At 36.0% G+C, this 21933-nt stretch overlaps 1 protein-coding gene across 1 annotated transcript in view; it reads right to left on the bottom strand.

The window, feature by feature from the left end:
• Nucleotides 1-21837, bottom strand: part of ABCA9 (ATP binding cassette subfamily A member 9) — a 57995-nt gene extending 36158 nt beyond the window's left edge. Inside the window, exons 1-15 of the mRNA XM_080825950.1 lie at nucleotides 21736-21837; nucleotides 19989-20196; nucleotides 17810-17974; nucleotides 16901-17004; nucleotides 16079-16305; nucleotides 7348-7489; nucleotides 6794-6979; nucleotides 5750-5897; nucleotides 5178-5346; nucleotides 4358-4419; nucleotides 3479-3589; nucleotides 2894-3069; nucleotides 2531-2650; nucleotides 1761-1899; nucleotides 484-574 (exon numbers count right to left, since the gene is read on the bottom strand). Of these exons, the coding sequence (XP_080682076.1) occupies nucleotides 484-574; nucleotides 1761-1899; nucleotides 2531-2650; nucleotides 2894-3069; nucleotides 3479-3589; nucleotides 4358-4419; nucleotides 5178-5346; nucleotides 5750-5897; nucleotides 6794-6979; nucleotides 7348-7489; nucleotides 16079-16305; nucleotides 16901-17004; nucleotides 17810-17974; nucleotides 19989-20196; nucleotides 21736-21831 (2144 nt within the window). The 5' untranslated portion in view covers nucleotides 21832-21837. The remainder of the gene's footprint in view (nucleotides 1-483; nucleotides 575-1760; nucleotides 1900-2530; nucleotides 2651-2893; nucleotides 3070-3478; nucleotides 3590-4357; nucleotides 4420-5177; nucleotides 5347-5749; nucleotides 5898-6793; nucleotides 6980-7347; nucleotides 7490-16078; nucleotides 16306-16900; nucleotides 17005-17809; nucleotides 17975-19988; nucleotides 20197-21735) is intronic.
• Nucleotides 21838-21933: the final 96 nt, after the last annotated feature.

Raw genomic sequence — 21933 nt, forward strand, 5'->3', positions numbered from 1 at the left:
ATAAGTGATAGGGATTACTTAATAACATAGCAATAATCATAATGATGATTAATGGTGATATTCATTATTATCAGGAAAAGAAAGAGATAGAAAAGAATGAGGGAGAGTATGAACTCAGGGAGGACAGAGAGACTTGACATTGTCGTGATGAACAAAAAGGAAGCGTTGGAAAAATGATGAGAGAGGGTTGGAATGTCACTATATTCGTTGCAAACAATGTGTTGTGAAACTGTTTTCCAAAAATGTTGTTTAAGCTTAGCTTAATCATCCCCGTAGTCTCTGTGTCTACAATCCTGCCTGCCCTTCATGCTAGCTAAGAAAGAGAGCAGCGTGGTGTCATTCTAACATAGCACTCTTGAAAGGATCTTAATCATTCTGTAGCCTACATACTAATACTGACATATTAATAATTAATAAGGTACTAATACTGAGATCTCCTGTCTGCAACATGTTCTAACATGTCTGCAACAATACAGGTTGTACCTTAAATGGTAGCCAATGCCCCATTTCTTCTTCAGGAATAGAGAAGAGCCTGCACACTTCAATCTCCCATTGGATATAAACACCTTCCTGTCTAAGCAGAAAAGAAAAACAATGCATTGTATTAAGAGGTTATGCTCTCACTGTTTATAAAAGAACAAATCCATTAATAATGTATTTTAGGAGCATGTTCTACTAAAATATTTGCATTCTAATTCTGGTCATATGTAAGCCAATTTCCTCATTATCCAATAACTAAAATGTTATGTTAGTTTATTCTCTAGTCTGTTGAGAAAAATTATCATACAATGGAAGGATCTGTTTCAAGCCAACTGAAATTCCTAATGAATAATATATATATATATATACACATATATATATAGAAAATATATATATTGAAAAATATATATATTGAAAATATATAGCACACTCTTCAAACATATATATGAAATATATATATTGAATATATATATTGAAATATATATATTATATTATTATTATGAAATATATATATTCAATATATATATATTGAAAATATATAGCACACTCTTCAAATATATATATATTTATATATATATAAATATATATCTATTTCATATATATATTCAAATATATTTCAAATATATATATATATTTGAAGAGTGTGCTATATATTTTCAATATATATAATATATATATTTATATATTTATATATATTTATATAAATTTATATATTTATATAAATTTTTATATATTTATATATAAATATATATTTTTATATATTTATATATAAATATATGTATTATATTTATATATATATATTTGAAGAGTGTGCTATATATTTTCAATATATATTGTCATATTGTCATATATATTGATATATATATCAATATATCTTCATATATATATATATATTTGAAGAGTGTGCTATATATTTTCAACCAATGAGTTCTTTGCAATAAGATCAGAATACATTTGTGGGACAATTACGTGGAGATGTGGACATTCAAATGGATGACAGCAAGAATCTCCTGCACACACACACACACACATACACACACACAGTAGCTGTGTTGGAACTTATCTACACATACTTCACCCATGTCCTTAATTTCTCCACTAAGATACAAGAGAAAACCAAGAACCACCACGAAAGGACATGGACGGAACTTGAAGACATTAGGCTAAGTGAGATAAATCAGAGAAAGCAAAAGACAAATACTGTATAATCTCACTTATACAGGGAATCTAAAAAAAAAAAAAAAAAGAAAGAAAGAAAGAAAAGAAAAAAAGAAAATCACCAGCCAGGATGTCAGCCTCATCCATGAACTGGGTACTGAAGAGAATGACTTTATCAGATTTCCTCTCTTTTAGGAAGTTCCATACATGGTGCCTTGAAAGAGCATCTGACCCAGCAGTGGGTTCATCCAACAGCAAAACCTGCACAGTAGGGAAACATAAAATCATTTTCCCCTTTCAGGCAAGTTTTTTTTTTTTTTTAAAGCAATATGGAACTAGAGGGTATTATGCTCAGCGAAATAAGTCAATCAGAGAAAGACAATTATCATATGATCTCTGATATAAGGAATTTGAGAGGCAGAGCGGGGGGGGGGGGTTTGGGGGAAAGGGAGGGGAAAATGAAACAAGGTGGGACCAGGGAGGCAGACAAACCATAAGAGACTCCTACTCTCAGGAAACAAACTGAGGGTTACTGGGGTTGCTGGGGGTGAGGGCGAGGGATAGGGTGGTTGGGTTATGGACAGTGGAAAGGGTATGTGCTATGGTGAGTGCTGTGAAGTGTGAGTGCTGATCATTCACAGACCTGTACCCCTGGGGCAAATACATATACGTTGATTTAAAAAAAAAAACAAAACTCCATTCTTGGCAAAAAGAAGAATAATAAAAAATAAAAAAAGCAATATATGTGTAAAAGTGTTTGGGAGAAATACTTACTACTTAATTTTTCATTTGAACAGTTCTTTTACATTTACCATTTGCAAATTCAGTCTGATGGAATACAATAGTTCCACAGTCCTCAATCTCATTCACCAGTAATTTTGGCTTGACTTACCTGAGGGTCTCCTAAAATGGCAATCCCAAAAGTTAGTTTCCTTTTTTGTCCACTGCTTAAATTTTGAGCAAGAATATCTTGAATATTTTCCATCTCCAAGTCCCTTAAAACTTGTTGTATCTAACCAGAAAGAAAGAAAGAAAGAAAGAAAGAAAGAAAGAAAGAAAGAGAGAGAGAAAAGGATGTTTAGTCCAAAACCCAGCATGTTTGTTTTTAAAGACATAGTCATTTTACTGTTCATTGCCAAGGGCATTTTTGCCTTTTTGATGGTGAACCGTGTAGCAATAACACAAACATGTTTAGAATTTTCTAGATAAACAATTTCACGTTCATGGCTGTGTGGCACCTAATATGTTCCTCTACCTCTTGTTCCACTTCATGTGGCTGAATCCCTTTTATTTTAGCAAAAAGCCTGAGATTTTCTTTCACAGTGAGGAAGCCAAATTGCACATTGGATTGTGGACAGACTCCAGTGAGCTTGATGATGCCTTCCAAGTCAGCCATTTCTGAAAGGGTGTGATTATAGATGGTGACTGAACCTAGAAGCAGAAAGGTTAACAGTTAGCATCGGGATAACCTGCCATGCTTCATTTACGTATTTTAAAGGGAAAAAACAATGTGTGTCCAACACTAGAGTCTTTTAAACATACTGTACCTTTATGGAGTACACTCTTGACTAAAAGTGGAATGCTCACAATTCGTCTGAACCAGTTAGAGTGCCCATTCATAAAGCTACTTATCTTGAGATATTAAAACCCCAAAGACTTTTCTAATGACTTTCTCCAAGAAAACCTTGGAGAAACTTGTAAGACTTGTCTCTGAAGTACGGGCTGTGACTAGCAGTTAATGAAACTACTAACTATTGAAATGAACCAACAAAATGAATTAATTAATAAAATGCACAGTTAATTTATGGGCCCGTGTTCTTGCCTGTAATTATCTTCTCACCTGACGTTGGGACGGACAGTCCACTGAGAGTGTTCAACAGGGTTGTTTTCCCAGCTCCACTGTGACCAAGGAGGGCAGTGATCTGGCCTTCATATATGTCAAGTACCAGACCTGGCATTATTACCAAAACAAAAAACAAAAACAAAATCCCATTCAGAGCCCACATATTAACTTTACATTTGCCCCAATTTTTTTTTAAGATTTTATTTTTTTATTTAGAGTGAGAGCACAGCAGGGGGAGGGGCAGAAGGAGAAGAGAGAAAATCTCAAGCAGACCCATGCAGTGTGTGGTGCCCGACGTGAGGCTCGCTCGATCTCACGACCCTGAGCTGAAGACCTGAGCCGAAATCAAGAGTCCGACACTTCACCGACTGAGCCATGCAGGTGCCCCCACATTCTCTAAAGGTTTTATAATTTCTTATAGCATGTATATATTTGCCTAGCAATATTCAAAATAAAATCCATCCCCAAATCCTTCTTTTTAAAATTGCATCTTCCATGATACACACTTTATAGCTATAGCATTGTGATGATATTACGTGATTAACGATTTTTAGGATGAAGGCAGATTTGTCATTAAAAATGGGCTGACTATAATAAAGATCATTTATTAGGATTAAGGAGGGTGATGAATTGAAAATAAAGAACTTCATGATGCAGTCATACAACTTTCAAACCCTTAAGTTATCCATGGCACACCCTGAATTTCTAAAATTGTTCTATGGTTTTACGCATACTCAGGAGGAAACACAGTGTGCTCAAATGAAGGAGAATTGTGGTGTCTGGAATATCTGTTCTTTATCCCCACGAAGACAGTACAACAGTGAGGCAGAGTCACCAAATCGAACAGCCATATTAAATATGATGTTAGTTCATTACCTTTCAAGGCTTCTACTTTTTCATGGTTTCCTTTTCTATATTCTTTCTTAAGATTTCTAATTCTGAAAAAGGGAGAAAAATGTGTTAAGGACACTGTGGAAGTGGACAGAGGATTGAGAAATCAAGTCTTTGGGGTTGTGAGAAAATTCCGGGGGCTCTTTCCCTCACGTGACCCGTGGTGACGGGAACTTTCCTCAGGAGACAATGGCAAATTGAATGAGGAACAAATGTTGAGCAAAGACCCAGGGAAGTTAGGGATTTCTAGTTGTTTGGAAATAAAGAAATCAGCATTGAATAAAACACATCCATATCTCAAATGGAAGATACGCATGGCATGAGTACCCTAACTTACATTTTCTTCCCATCTCTCTGGATGCTTGTCTCCCCTTTTCTGCATCACTTGCCTCTCCCCTCTCCCCTTCTCCATTAGGAAGCAAAGAGGAGAGAGACAGAGTAAATTAGAGAGAAAAGATGAAGAATAACAAGGGATACGATGACAGTGTCTTTCCCAAAGAAAACAGTCACAGAAAGGGAACACAGCATCAAGAAGAGGGAGAAAAGAAAACGAGAGAAACGGAAATATGAAGATTCCTTGATGTTTGTTGTTCTGCAATAAGATACTCGTAAATATAAATACTGACAATGTGGGAAAACAGAGTGCTTTTAACAGTAATTGTGGCCTTTCATGAGTGGAACAGCCTGGATATAGGTAGGTACAAAGAGGCACCCAGGAAATCTTTGTCACATCTGTGTTTTGCCAGATAGACCTCAGGTCCCTGGCCTGTTCTCCATGTGCAACTTCATGTAATTTATTTATTACCTGATGGCTTCTTTCCCATGGAATTCTGGAGACACCGGTTCAAAAGCGTCATTGGATGAAGAATTTGAATCTATTTCATTCTCAAGGGCCACATGATCAGCCCTTTGGTGTTGAAACCAAAAAGAGGATTTCAGGAAAAACCAAGGAGAACGTCGATGTCCATATTCAGCTATAAGAACAGGAGGCAATTGAGCGTTGGATCAGTCACTTCTATAAGGATTATTGATCACAGAACAGCTTGTCAAGGCAGCTGCTTTGGGAAGCATTTAAACACCGTTAAGATCCAGTACCAAGCACTAGCTTTCTTCATCTAGCACTAACATAAGCATTAATAGTATAATTATCCTTCATCTCTTGCAAGTGTCTCTTTAAAAAGAAACAATTTAAAATACATCTCTTAGAATGAGATCTTAGAACGCAATTCTATAAAACAAAATGCAGAATACCATTGGGCTCATTTTAGAAATTTTGAAAAAAAGCTTGATAATTTATATTTGGTATGTTGTAGACAGTTATTTTAAAGAAATGCATTGAATGAAATTGCACTGAAACACAGTTAGGTTACTACTTACTGGGCAAAATTTTGTCAAAATATAATGTCAAAGCCAAATACAGAAGAGTATCAAAAACCAACATGAAAAGAGTAGCTATTATTAGGTATGGGTTGTCGGAAGAATCCAAATGGATGTTAGAATTCACATCATAGTCCAAATGTATAAGCTGGAAAAAAGATACATACATTGAATTTCAGAAGGATAAATGGAGTATAAAGAATTATTATTGTCTTATTTCTGCTGAACACTGAGATTGAAAAAAATAAAACACGGTTCCTGTCTTCACAGAGCTCTAATCTATTGGAAGACATAACAATGAATCCATGTAACTACAAAGCAATTTGGGAAGTTAGTGGAGGTAGGTACTGAAGGCTTAGAGACCCATTGGCAGAAGTAGGCAAATACTCTGGGAAGTAAAAACTCAAAGGAGGGGCTGCCTAAGGATTTCATCAGGTGTAGGATGGGGGAAAAGGGGATGTTCTAGAAAGGGGACAGAAAGTAAAAACATGAAAGGCTGGAAATACTTCAATGGCTGGACAGAAGACACAATACTAATTTCTTATTATAGTAAGAAATTTTACATTGTACATTGTAACACACTATAGTGTGCATTACAATGAGTTTATATGTAATGTAACCTTTCATGTAGCATTTTACAGCTATGATGTCACACCTGGAATTAAGTTTTCTAAGAAGAGGTTCAGTTTCATGTACAATTGGCCAATTAATAATAAAAATTTATTTCTATTGAATTCCTGGCTTTCAAATACTTGTGATAGTATTAAGGGTCATGTTCCCTGTGCATTAAATAAGATAAATGTTCATTGGGAAAACCCATTGAAAGTAAAAGCAGAACCATGTCAATAATGGAGTATCAACCTATCTTTAATGACTTAAAGCCAGTTATGCTGGGAGAGAAAAATAAAAACCTCCCCAATACTTTAGATGTGTATCTTTACAAAAGTGGATAGGAATTTTGATGCTTAGAACATAGAAGATGAATTCCTCAGAGAAAATTTTTTAATGTTCTGTAAAAAATGAAATAGTTGTATTAACTCTTACCTGGGCCATTCCAGCAGTGAAAGCAAAAGGGCTAAGAAGACATAAGGTCCATTCCCAAAATGCAGGAAGATGTCTGTACAATGCAGTGAATCCCAGACTCCCCCAAAAGACAGTAAGGAGAAAGACAACCAACCCAGTAAGGAAAGGTTTCTTTATCAACACGCTCATCAGGAAAGCTAAAGTTATCTGAGAGGAGAGAAAAACTTCAGGTAGTATATAAATTTCTGAGAATCATCAGTATCATAATAAATAATAATAAGAACAATAAAAATATAAAATAATAAAATAAAATAGATAATATATTTATATAATATATTAATATAAATTTATAATATATTTATACAAATACAAAATAATAAAATTAAAAAATAAAAAGTTTCATAATACAAAAATATATAACTTCCATTCCTCTTCCCCTGCCCCCAGATACTGTCTCATGCAAATACTCTTATACAACAAACAGAAACACAAGAGATGTGACTAGAATCAGTGAGACATGACTGGCAGGCTTTCTCTGAGAGAGAGAGAGAAAGATATTAAATTCACCAACTCACCAAAGACAGGCCATAGAGGAGAAAGAGGGTGAAGACCACCACGAAGCCAGTTAGGACGACAACTTGGGCAGATTTTGTAATAAGAGCCATCAAAGTAGCCACAATAAAGATGAAGCCAGTATACATCAAACCCCAGGAGAGCCTAGCACGGAAACTAAGCATCAGTTCAGAGGGCTGGCATTTTAATCATTTTATTTATGCAGTTACTCTGCAAATGCTTTGGGAAGCTTACCCTCTATGAAGAACAAAGGGAATATAACAGCTAAGAGATTAGAAAACTTCTCTGTCCCCAAAGTTCATATGCTACCGGGGGAGGTAGACATAAACAAGTAAACAGGTAAAATAGGTAACTAATTGCAAAATAAGAAAGAAATAGAGTCATGTGATGAGGGTAATTGGGAATGGTTTTCTGGGAAGACATCTACAACCTATATATCCATTCTGGACTACATCCTTCAGTAGAGTATAAATACTATGGAGGAAAAACATGATGAAGCAGGGATCAGCAAACATTTTCTCTTCTGAGCCAGATAGTAAATCTTTTAGGCTCTTTGGACCATACAGTCTCTTGCAACTACTGAAGTCTGCCTTTGCAGTCACAGGAAACATGTAAATGACTGGACTCCATTCCAATAAAAATTTATTTATAGACACTGACATTTGAATTTCATATAAATTTTTGTGTGCCATAAAATATTATTGTTCTTTTGATTTTTTAGGCATTTTCATAAAAGCCATTCCTAGCTTGTAGATTGTCCAAATAGCTTGCCAACCCCTTATAGAGATGAGTAGATATAGATTAGGTATAGATCAGATACACAGGTAGGCATTGCAACACAGAGATACAGAAAGATAGATGGATACGAAGATATGTTTTTCTTGCTATCATTGCCACAAAAAACAGGAATAAAGGTTTTTATAGGGGAAAGAGAACAAGCTTTCTAATCATGCAGATGTAGGTTCAGGCTTTCTGTGCTACACTGTAATTATATGATTTGAGAGGTAGCTACAGGATCTCTCTAAATTTCCTTAATGTCTACTGAAAAATAAGATAATTAAATGAAATGTTGTACGTTATGTGTTTAATGTGGTAACTGGTTTATAATGAGTCCATGATGAATACTTAGCTTTCTTTTCTCCAAAGTATAAAATGCGATCATGTTTTAGGAAGTCTTGCCTAATTGTAATGATACCCTTTGCTCAATCACATCTGTTCATCTGAAATTGTTCATCTCTCTGAGTCCTATAAACTTCTTAATTTCATTCATATGAAGTATCAATAGAATGTCACAACCTTTTCTTATGGGGGAAAAGTCCTGATTTTTTTTTTAACTTTCCTTCATTGGATTTATTTGGTTTCTCTCTTTTTATCATATTGTTTACTTTTCTCTGACTCTGTAGATTTCTCATTTTATTTATTTATTTTCTTTTTTAAAAGATTTTATTTATTTATTTGACAGGGAGAGATCACAAGTAGGCAAGAGGCAGGCAGAGAGAGAGGAGGGGAAGCAGGAACCCTGACAAGCAGAGAGCCTGATGCGGGGTTCAATCCCAGGACCCTGTGATCATGACCTGAGCTGAAGGCAGAGGCTCAACCCTCTGAGCCACCCGGGCACCCCTAGATTTCTCATTTTAAAAAATGTATAGTGAGCAAATTTTTCTTCAGTATTGAGTTCCAGAATTTTAATACAAAAGAGACACCAGAAAAAACTCCCATTCTAGACCAAACCAGCAATCCATTTTCTTCACTTTTGCACTGAGTTAATTGAACATTTCTGAAGGAAAAAAAAATAAATTGGTTTAAATTGGCAGTATTAAATATGTGGGGTCTTCCTACTCAACTGAACAGTGCCTCATGTTCTTTTTTTTTAATTTAAAAAATTTTTAAATTTAAATTCAATTAATTAAGATATAATGTATTATTAGTTTGAGAGAGAGAGGCCAGTTATTCATCAATCTTATATAACACCCAGTGCCATTATATCATGTGCCTTCCTTAATGTCCATCACCCACTTACTCCATCCCTCCATCCCCTCCTCTCCAGCAACCCTCAGTTTGTTTCCTATGATCAAGAGTCTTTTATGGTTTGTTGCCTTCTCTGATTTTATCTTATTTTACTTTTTCTCCTCTTCCCTCCTGATCCTGTTTTGTTTCTTAAATTCCACATATGAGTAAGAATGTATGATAATTGTCTTTCTCTGTTTGACTTATTTCACTTAGCAAAATACTCTCTAGTTCCATCCACGTCATTGCAAGTGGCAAGATTTCAAATTTTTGATGGCTGAGTAGTATTCCATTATATATATATACACCACATATTCCTTAGCCATTCATCTGTGGATAGACAGCTGGGCTCTTTCTATAGTTTGGCTACTATGGACATTGCTGCTATAAACATTAGGGTGCAGGTGTCCCTTTGGATCACTACATTTGTACCTTTGGGGTAAATACTCAATAGTGCCATTGGTGGGTCACAGGGTAGCTCCATTTTCAACTTTTTGAGGAACCTCCATACTGTTTTCCAGAGAGGCTGCACAAGCTTGCATTTCCACCAACAGTGTGGGAGGGTTCCCCTTTCTCCACATACTCACCAGCATCTGTTGTTTCCTGACTTGTTAATTTTAGTCATTCTGACTGGTGTAAGGTGGTATCTCATTGTGGTTTTGATTTATATTTCCCTGGTGCCAAGTGATGTTGAGCATTTATTCATGTGTCTGTTGGCCATTTGTATGTCCTCTTGGGAGAAATGTCTCTTCATGTCTTCTGCCCATTTCTTGATTGGATTATCTGTTCTTTGGGTGTTGAGTTTGATAAGTTCTTCAGAGATTTTGGATATTAGCCCTTTATCTAATAAGACATTGCAAATATCTTCTCCCATTCTGTTTTTGACTATTTCCTTTGCTGTGCAAAAGCTTTTTATCTTGATGAAGTCCCAATAGTTCATTTTTGCCTTTGTTTCCTTGCCTTTAGAGACATGTCCAGCAAGAAGTTGCTGCAGCTGAGGTCACAGAGGTTGCTGCCTGTGTTCTCCTCTATGATTTTGATGGATTCCTTTCTCACATTTAGGTCTTTCACCCATTTTGAGTCTATTTTTGTGAATGATGTAAGAAAATGATCCACTTTCATTCTTCTGCATGTGGGGGTCTAATTTTCCCAACACCATTTTTTGAAGACATTGTCTTTTTTTCCATTAGATATCCTTTCCTGCTTTGTTGAAGATCAGTTGACCATGAAGTTGAGGATCCATTTCTGGGTTCTCTGTTCTGTTCCATATCTATCTATCCATTTTTATGCCAGTACCATACTGTTTTAATGATTACAGCTTTGTCATAGAGCTTGAAGTCTGAGGTTGTGATGCCACCAGGCTTGATTTTCCTTTTCAACATTCCTTTGGCTATTTGGGGTCTTTTTTGATTTTATACAAATTTTAGGATTATTTACTCAAGCTCTGTGAAAAAGTTGATGTTATTTTGATAGGGATTGCACTGAATGTATAGATGCTCTAGGTAGCATAGACATTTTAACAATATTTGTTCTTCCAATTCATAAGCATGAAACATTTTCCCATTTCTTTGTGTCTTCTTCAGTTTCTCTCCTGAGTGTTCTATAGGTTTCTGAGTACAGATCCTTTGCCTCTTTGGTTAGGTTTATTCCTAGTTATCTTACGGTTTTGGGTGTGATTGTAAATAGGATTGACTCCTTAATTTCTCTTTCTTCTGTCTTGTTGTTGGTATATAGAAATGCAACTGATTTCTGTGCATTGATTTTATATCTTGCCACTTTGCTGAATTCCTGTATGAGTTCTAGCAATTTTGGGGTGGAGTCTTCTGGGTTTTCCATATAAAGTATCATGTCATCTGTGAAGAGTGAGAGTCTGACTTATTTGCCATTTTGGATGCCTTTTATTTCCTTTTGTTGTCTGATTGCTGAGGTTAGGACTTCTAGTACTATGTTGAAAACAGTGGTGATAGTGGACATCCCTGCTATGTTCCTCACCTTGAAGAAAAGCTCTCAGTTTTTCCTCATTGAAAGTAATATTTGCTGTGGGCATTTCACATATGGCTTTTATGATACTGAGGTATGTTCCCTTTATCCCTATACTATGAAGGGTTTTAATCAAGAAAGGATGCTGAATTTCATCAAATGCTTTTTCTGCATCTATTGAGAAGGTCATATTGTTCTTGTCCTTTCTCTTATTAATATAGTTTATCACATTGATTTGTTTGTAGACATTGAACCACCCTTGCAACCCAGGAATAAATCCCATCTGGTTGTGGTGAATAATCCTTTTAATGTATTGTTGGATCCTATTGACTAATATTTGGTGAAACTTTTTGAATCCATGTTCATCAGGGATATTGGTCTGTAATTCTCTTTTTTGGTGGAATCTTTGTCAGGTTTTGGGATCAATATAATGCTGGCCTCGTAATAAGAGTTTGGAAGTTTTCCTTCCATTTCTATTTCTTGAAACAGCTTCAGAAGAATAAGTATTAATTTTTCTTTAAAAGTTTGGTAGAATTCTGCTGGGAAGCCACCTGGCCCTGGACTCTTTTGTTGGGAGATTTTTGATTACTGCTTCAATTTCCTTGCCAGTTATGGATCTGTTCAGGTTTTCTATTTCTTCCTGTTTCAGTTTTGGTAGTTTGTATGTCTCTAGGAACACACCCATTTCTTCCAGATTGCATAATTTGTTGGCATATACTTGCTTGTGATATGTTCTTATAATTGTTTGTATTTCTTTGATGTTGGTTTTGATCTCTCTTCTTTCATTCATGATTTTATTTGAATCTTTTTTTCTTTTTGGTAAGTCTGGCCAGGGGCTTATCAGTGTTATTAAAATCTTATTAATTCTTTCAAAGAATCAGCTCCTAGATTTGTTGATCTGTTCTACTGTTCTTTTGATTTATATTTCATTGATTTCTGCTCTAATATTTTTTTTTCTTTTTTTGAGAGAGAGTGGGAGAGAGAGAGAGAGCATGAGCAGGAGAGATGTAGAGGGAGAGAAAAAGGGAGAAACAGACTTTGCTGAGCAGGGATACTGACATGGGGCTGGATCATAGGACCCTGGAATCATGACCTGAGCCAAAGGCAGATGCTTAATTGACAGAGCCACGCAGGTGTCCCAATTCTGCCCTAATCTTTATTAATTATCTTCTGCTAAGTTTAGGGTTTATTTGCTGTTCTTTCTCCAACTCCTTTAAAGATTTTATTTATTTATTTGACAGACAGAGATCACAAGTAGGCAGAGAGGCAGGCAGAGAGAGAGGAGGAAGCAGGCTCCCTGCTGAGCAGAGAGCCTGATGTGGGACTCGATCCCAGGACCCTGGGATCATGACCTGAGCCGAAAGCAGAGGCTTTAACCCACTGAGCCACCCAGGTTCCCTCTCCAACTCCTTTAGATGTAAGGTTAGGTTGTGTATTTGAGACCTGTCTTGTTTTTTGAGAAAGCCTTGTATTGCTACATACTTTCCTCTTATGACTGACTTTGCTGCATCCCAAAGATTTTGAACTGTCGTGTTTTCATTTTCATTTGTTTCTATGAATCTTTTAAATTCTTCCTTAATTTCCTGGTTGACCCATTCATTCTTTAGTAGGATGCTCTTCAGCTTCCATGAATTTGAGTTCTTTCCAAATTTCCTCTTGTGATTGAGTTCCAGTTTCAAAGTATTGTGGTCCAAAAACAAGCAGGAAATGATCCTAATCTTTTGGTACCAGTTGAGAGCTGATTTGTACACCCAGTATGTGATCTATTCTGGAGGATGGTCCATGTGCACTTGAGAAGAATGTGAATTCTGTAGCTTTAGGATGGAATGCTCCTAATATATCTGTGAAGTCCATCTGGTCCAGTGTGTCATTCAAAGCCCCTGTTTCCTTGTTGATCTTCTGCTTAGATGATCTGTCCATTGCAGTGAGGGAAATGTTAAAGTCCCCTATTACTTTTGTATTATTACTGATGTGTTTCTTTAATTTTGTTATTAATTGCTTTATATAATTGGCTGTTCCCATGTTAGGGACATAAATATTTACAATTTGTTAAAACTTCTTGTTGGATAGACCCTTCAATTTTGATATAGTATCCTTCCTCATCTCTTATTACAGTCTTTGGTTTAAAATCTAATTTGTCTGATATAAGGTTTGCCACCTCAGCTTTCTTTTGATGTCCATTAGCATGATAAATGGTTTTCCATCCCCTTACTCTCAATCTGGAGGTGTCTTCAGGTCTAAAATGAGTCTCTTGCAGACAGCATATCAATGGGTTTTGCTTTTTTATCCAATCTGATACCCTGTGTCTTTTGATTGGGATATTTAGCCCATTTACATTTAGAGCAATTAATGAAAGATATAAATTTAGTGTCATTATATAACCTGTAAAGTCACCATTTCTATATATTTTCTCTGTTCCTTTCTCCTCTATGTTACTTTTGGCCCCTCTCTTCTCCTAAAGCATTCCTTTTAATATTTCTTGCAGGACTGATTTAGTGTTCACAAATTCGTTTAGTTTCTGTTTGTCCTGGACGCTTTTTATCTCTCCTATTTTGAATGACATTCTAGCTGGATAAACTATTCTTGGTTGCATATTTCTCCCATTTAGCTCTCTGAATATATGATGCCACTCCTTTCTGGCTTGCCAGGTCTCTGTGGATAAGTCCTCTGATGGGTTAATGTTTCTACCCTTGTAGGTTAAGGACCTCTTTTCCTGAGCTGCTTTCAGGATTTTCTCTCTGTCTCTGAGATTTGCAAGTTTCACTATTATATATTAGGATGTTGACCTATTTTAACTGATTGTTGAGTGGGTTTTTCTGTGCCTCCTGGACTTGAATGCCTGTTTCCTTTTCAGGATTAGGGAAGCTCTCTGCTTTAATTTGCTCCAATATACCTCCTGTACCCCTCTTTCTGGGATCCCAATTATTCTAATATTGTTTTGCTTTATGGTATCACTTATCTCTCAAATTCTCCCCTCGTGATCTATTAGTAGTTGATCTCTCTTTTCCTCAGCTTCTTTTTTCTCCATCATATTGTCTTTTATATCACTAATTCTCTCTTCTGCCTTATTTATCCTAGCAGTTAGAGCTTCCATTTTTTATTACATCTCATTAATAGCCTTTTTTATTTTGGTTTGATTGGATTTTAGTTCTTTTATTTCTTCAAATGGGGATTTTCTAGTGCCTTCTATGCTTTTTTAAAGCCCAGCTAGTAGCTTTATAATTATTATTCTGAACTCTATTTCTGACATCTTACTTATGTCCATACTGATTAGGTCTCTGGCAGTCAGTACTGCCTCTTGTTTATTTTTGTTGTTGTTGTTTTTTGGTTCTTGGTTTTTTTGAGATGAGTTTTTCCATCTTGTCATTCTGTCTTGTGGAAAGTGGTCACTTTTCTATTTGTAGTTTTGCAGCAATTCTTTTCTTAGATCTCTAGCTGAGTTTGCAGGTGTTCAGAATGGTTTTATATCTGTTCTAGCTGAATTCCTGAGACCAGATGAAATTAAGGTCTCCTACTCTTCTGCCATCCTGGACTACCCTAACATCCTTTTAAAAACTACATTTCATATGTCCAGAACTATTCTATAGATTCTACAAATCTTGCTTACCAGTGAGAATAACATCAGTGTGTAAAGAAATCAAATTATGAAATCAAACTATGACTTTTTCAGTCCAGAACTTGTACTTTTACTATTCAATATCTCAAATACATCTCTTGGCTAAATTCATTAAATTTTTGTTGTTGATAGTTGGAGATTCACTCCTTGGTTTCTTTTGTTGTTGTTCGTTCTTTCTTTCTTTCTTTCTAGATTTTATTTATTTATTTGACAGAGAGAGAGAGAGAGCACAGCAGGGGGAGCAGGAGAGGGAGAAGTAAGTTCCTGGCTGAGTAGGGAGACTGATGTGGGGTTCAAGCTCAGGACCTTGGGATCATGTCCTGAGCTGAAGGCAGACACTTAACCAACTGAGCCACCCAGGCATCCATCACTCCTTGGTTTCTTAACTTACATCTACTGTCCTCTCAGACTACGACCTTTTCCAAATTTCTATCAACTGTCATCTAATATTGAATGCTTAATTTTTTGCTAAGCTCAATGCTAAGCACTTTAAATACATTCCCTTCTTTATTCTCACAACCAGTGAGAGATAGATGCCATTACAATGTTTTACAGAAAAGGAAACAGAGTTTTAAGAAATTAAGTAGGTTGTTTGGGTGGTAATGCTCAGATGGATAAGACCCGTGGCTTCCTGTCTCCCAGGCTGTGTTCTAATCACACTGTTAGTCCTCCACTAAGGAAGCTTTGTGCTGAAAGAGCATAACAGGCTTTTTTTTTTCCCCCCATCACTGTCATCAGAGTGATGATTCATTCAATTCAAGGGCAGTATCAACCACCTGATCTCATGAAATATCTGAAATGTATATTTCATTGAACAATACAAACCTCATGTTCCCCAAACCATATTTCAGTGTACTCGTGTCTAGCAACTAGTGTCTGAGAGTCATCATTTTTATTTCTTAATGACTTGGGTATCAGTAGACACCTATGGGATCAGGCTTCCTTTAATTTAAAGAGGTTTGAAAAGCTTTATTTACCATGCTTAATTGAATCTATTCCATTCATTTATGATGCACTTCTTTAGGAAAGAATCAAGTTTAAATATGATACTTCATAGGCTTAGGGAGTCCAACCAGCTAGCTTGTTGTGTTTATCTATGTTTCTTGATAGATTGTGGCCATGTAACTTACCAGAATGATGACTCTCGAAGGCCCATCATCATCATCAATGACTTAATGTATTGTCTTTCTTGTGTAACATTGACTGATACATAGTAAATGAATGTGGAAAAAGAAATAATGCAGAAGAATATGAAAAAATCAGTTGCAACTCCTGCTTGGGCAACAAAAGGTAATATCTTCATGTTTATACCAGTGATTGACATCAGCTCTTCCATCACTGAATGATTTGTTGTGATCTAAGGGAAGGTATCAAGGAACACATTGTTATCATCATACCAATTCTAACCTCGTGTATTTTCTCTCAGTTATAACAAATTATGTGCATTCCACATTTAAATATATATGTTCATATAAATCTATATGACCCCTTGTAGTTCCTGAAACACTCCAGTTCTGGCCTGACTCCTTAGAGCTTTCCTATTTACCATCTTCTCTGCACAAAATTTTACTCATGCTTGAAGGTGCAACTGAAATGTCACTTCCGTTAGTCATCTTCCCCGATATTTCTCATTACAGTATGTTCTGCTTCATTGTTTGCCTTGCACAGCATGTGTAATTCCATGATAGAACCTAAACTTTTATTGTGACTTCATGTCCATATTTCTGTCCCCTCAATATCCAGGATCCCTGGAGAAAAGTACCTGTGTTCTACTGATTTCTTGATCCTCAGTGCTTAGCATAATGGCTTACATATAACAGTTGTTCAGTGTATTGGGCCAAATAAATTCAGTGACTCAATTAAGTAAATGCTAAGGTAGGGCAATCCATTATAGCGCCATGCATCAAAATGCAATATACAATGCAATTACTTTTCTTTAACCTAATACTCACTTCTATGATCGCAGCATTAATGGCAGCTTGAAAAGCTACAAAGCCTTTTTCCCAGAACATGGAACCTTCACATGTGACTTTTTCATCCATTACTTGACAATGAGCTTTAGTAAAAGAAGAACACAACTGTTTATGATGGGATGGGATGATCTTGGTTATAGGGAAAATCAAAACTTCAAATGTTCCAAAAGACACTACAAATCCACAATAACACAGTGTATGGTAGGACTTCTCCAGTGAGTTTGGAAGAACATATCCAAGAAGAATACACCAGAATTGCTTTATTAATGTTTTTAAGACCAGTTATCAATAATTTGCATTTAATCTTATTATTCTCTCAGTTAGCCAAGAATGCTTTTTTTGAGCTTTGCTCTTCTGTTGTTTTTGCCATGAAAGCACTACATTTTTAATTTTTTTTCATTTTTAAAAAAGATTTTATTTATTTATTTGATAGAGGCAGAGATCACAAGTAGGCAGAGAGGCAGGCAGAGAGAGAGGAGGAAGCAGGCTCCTTGCTGAGCAGAGAGCCAGATGTGGGGCTCGATCCCAGGACCCTGAGATCATGACCTGAGCCGAAGGCAGAGGCTTTAACCACTGAGCCACCCAGGCACCTTAGCACTACATTTTTTAAAATGTTTGGGAATCAATGATCAAGAATCTTTCCTTCAGGTTATATTTAGCTGTAGCATAGGAATAATAGCAAATATTGTTTTTTAATAAAACAATATACTTAAGAACACAGGCTTTATTTAAATAAGAATAAATCGCATTTATGTTCAGAAATTAGGAGAACATCCAGCGTATGGTTGTGTAGACTTCAGAGATCACATGTGTCTTCTAGCAGCTAATGACATAATAACAAACAAACCAAAAACCAAAAACCAAAAATCCTTCTAGTAGGAAATTTACCTGAATGGTCTCTGTGTTCCTTCATCTTGGGGATTCTCCCTCTCCAGACAAACTTCAGATGATATGAGAATGTATTATTAAAGATGATTTTTACTGCATCTATAGAGTAGTTTAAATCCAAATCGTCCATGCTTTTCTCATCTGGCCACCCCATGATTCTTCTTCCTGGCATGTGAAAGAAAGAAGTAGCTAACGTGTAAGATTTTTATGTGGTCCAATGACAGCAGACCATATTCAACTATGTTACAGTTATTTAATGTTAAACCTCTTTATTCACTAAAGGCAGGGCTGATCCTAAATAAGAGACCCATACTGTGGCAAAATGTCTAAAATTCTGGATAAAATCAGAGTTATGGGGCAATCACTTTTATCACAAATAGATCATGTCTTTCCAAATAAACTTTTAAACCAATGATTTAAAGGATTGAATTTGGGATAATATCAATACCACTATTACACCAGCAATGTCCCTAGCAATACACAGCAATACACAGACCTATCCAAAGTGGAAATATATCATATAATAATAATATGTATTTTCATGTGACCATGGTGTCAATGTGGCCAAACCTCTGAAGACAACATAAAATCGTTAAGTTTAGAGAATGTTTTCTCAAGATAGCATCTCAAGATACCTAAAAGATGCAACATGAATTAATAACGGTTACTGACCAAACCCTGGCTACTTAGCCCATGTAATTCCCTGCAGCCTGGATTCTGATGGATGCGTACTTCCAGTGCAGTATGACGTGCTTCTAGTTCTCTGCATCTCCTGCAATCTGGCAGCTGCATCCAGAGGCTTAATCAGACTCTGGTCAAATCCTTTTGGTGAAATTAGAGGTGGTGGTATGTTCTTTCATCAGAGTGTCAGAATTTCTGATAATCTGGTATTTAGAGATACTATTAGCACCCATAATACTCAGTGCCTAGATCCATTAACTCAATGGGAGTTTTAAGATGGTGATATTATATTGCCAACATTTGTTTTAGTGAAAACATTTATAAAATAGTACTTTCCAGCATCTGTTTGATTATCCAATAATATAGTTCATATAGGATAAATATTGGGTATCTTCTCTTCATATACAAATTTTCATATGATTTCATATGATTCTGTACCATACTCTAAAAGCAATTTTTTTCTTTTAATACATTGTGGAAGCCTGGATTTTATGTATACATTGGATGAGTTTCATATCATCACACCTACTATTCTTATTGAAGCTCAAAGTATGCCAACTAGACCAGTGGGAGTCTCCTCAAATTGAGTTCCTTTGACAGAACCTGTTCACTACCACTGGCTTCCTAGCAATCTGAAATGACAATATTTGAGAGAGAGTGCATGTGCTCGATCATGGGGGGAGGGGCAGAGGGAACGAGAGTCTCAAGCGGACTCTGGTGAGCACAGAGCCTGATGTGGGGCTCAATCTCATGATTCAGATCCTGAGATCATGATCTGAACCAAAACCAAGAGTCTGACACTCAACTGACTGCACCACCCTGGTGCCCTGACAATATTCTTTACCCTGTAAATTTCCTGTCCCAGACCTCTGCATCTCCTTTCCTCCAGGACTGAGACTCCTGGGTTTCCAAGACATAGGGGTGAGAGAAAGAGACTATTTCATAATTACCTGTTTGGTATATCCCACTTTCCATATGTAACAGCTTTGGGATAACTGTCTAATACTACCCTACCAGGATAGTGGCTGAAAATTGTTTCAGTTGTTCACAGATTGGCCTACTCTGCTTTGCAAGGGGTACTTGTTTCCTCTCAGGGGGCTCTTCCCAGCTCTATCAGACACCCCACTGCTCCCCTTTGCTCTCCCAACACCCCAGAGAGAGATGCTATGCGGGTTTGGTGGCTGTTGGTGATTCCTCCCCCGACTTAAATTGTGGGGTTTGGAGAAACACCCTACCACCTAGTTTTGTTGGTAGCTACTGCTGACTTCTTGGTTTTACTGTCTAATTTCCCTCTCAATTTTTTATGTATTTGAAGAGAATTAAAAACAATGCTCTCAGTGCTGTCCAATATTTCCAAAATCTTCTCACTAACATACATTTGAATAATACCAGACTGTCTCATTTTGATACGGATGATAATGAGGATAATACAAAATCCCAAAATATATGTGTGTGTTTTGCAAATCAGGAAAATGTGAAGAACTTCTAGAGAACATACCTTTCATGAATGGGGCTGAAGCCACTTTTTCCATGATCTCCTGGGTTGTTTTGGATTCAGGGGCAAATGCAATCACATAATTAGAATCATTAAAATTATCTACACGTCCCAGATTCATTGCGGGCAATTGAGGAAAGTCATTAACTTGATGTAAATTGGAGGAAAGTCGGTATGCAAACAATACTAGAAGAAACGAGAAAAACCATTCCTACACAGCAATGAGAGAAAAATGAAACCAATCAAGAGCTGCTCATCCACAGAAAAATCATTCATAAGAACTTCAAACGTGTAGTTTTGTTATGTAGCATGGACCATTTTTTCCTCTCTCCCAGTTTCCAAGTGTTTCCGTTTTCTTTTGCTCTTTGATTAGCATATTTTGAAATACACACATTGTCCATCAAAAGAGAGTTGTAGCACTGATCCCAGTTACAATTAAGAGTCTAAGTTTATCATCCTTTAATGTGAATGTTAGAGGTTATATTGCTTCAGGAATGACCCAGTAGTTTACGGTCATGCTGACACCTGGGTGTCGATGGTAGAGAAATGTTAGATGTCATAAAATTGGTTTCCAGCTCTCAACAACAGAAGTGAGGTCCTATTTTTATCAGCTAATGCTGTACATGTGAAAGAAGACTGTCCCAAAACACTGCTCCTAAAAAGAATTTTAAAAAGTCTTTGTCATTGTGACAACATTCTGAAGTTGGAAATGCAACAGAATGCATTTAAATTCTGGTGTTAAGAAAAGACCCTATTGCATACTTTTGATTTTAAACACAGGGACTTCAAAATATCTTGTTTGCCATCTGATCTTATTTTAGTATGTGTGATGTTCTCTATCTAGATAGATCAATTGACAGATGTGATGCTTATATTAAAAACAACTAAAAAGTTGGAAGTAACACATCTATGTAGGGTTGAATCCAACTTTTATATTTATACTTTATAATCTTTACTGCATGCTTGAATTTTTGTATGCTTTACTTATTGTCAATCCAAGCATTCAATATATATTTGTTGAAAGAACACACACACACACACATATACAAACACAATGTTCATAAGATCCAATGTTAATATACTAACCCTTGAACTATGGGATTTTATAAGTGATTTTAACTTTTTAAATGTATTTTTCTCAATTTACTTAATCTTCTACACAAAGTACATCTGATCATTCTTATTAGAAGAAAACAGTACTGTCTTAATAGAAGCAAAAGTTCAAAATGTCATTTTCTTCTTCTATTTGTTTATATTTCCATTACTTCTTTCAAATTGACACTGTATCCTTAGAACAAATGTGTATAAGGGCTACAATTTGTCTTTTGAAGTTTTGTTTTGTTTTGTTTTTAATTTTGGGTTACTTGCTGGATTAATTCTGGATGAAATATTTGTCTTTCTTTGACTTTGACCCTGAACTTTTGTACCTATACTTTCATGAGTTTCAAAGGAGTTCAGATGTTAAGAATTATTATTTCTGCAATACAAAGGTATGGATTTGTTTTTCAGGGAGTTTCTGAATATTGATTATTTAAAGAATGTCTCTAGTCAGACAAATAATAATAATATACTTAAAGGACTCTCATTTGAAGTAATAGCAAAGTCCAGAATTTGAAAACATTTTCCAGCCTGTTAGTTAACAATAGACTATATATGAAACATTAAATAATGAAGATAAACAATTTGCAGTGCCCCCTCCAAAAACATGTTCCTTTCCTAAATATGAGACGATGTAGACTCTGAACCATACCAACAAGGTCTCTCTCTTCATCCTCCATTTCTTGAGAAAATTCTTGCAGAGGAGTGCCCATGTTTGCTGACCCACACTTAAGTGCCTCTGGCTCATTCTGACCTGTTTATTTTAAAATAAAGAAGTCAAGGAAGTAAATGTGATGGTCTGAAATAGGAAGCATTGTGCAATGGAACCAAAAAGAAACATCGTAACAGC

Source organism: Martes martes (assembly GCF_963455335.1).
Source record: "Martes martes genome assembly, chromosome: 16".
NCBI lineage: Eukaryota > Metazoa > Chordata > Mammalia > Carnivora > Mustelidae > Martes > Martes martes.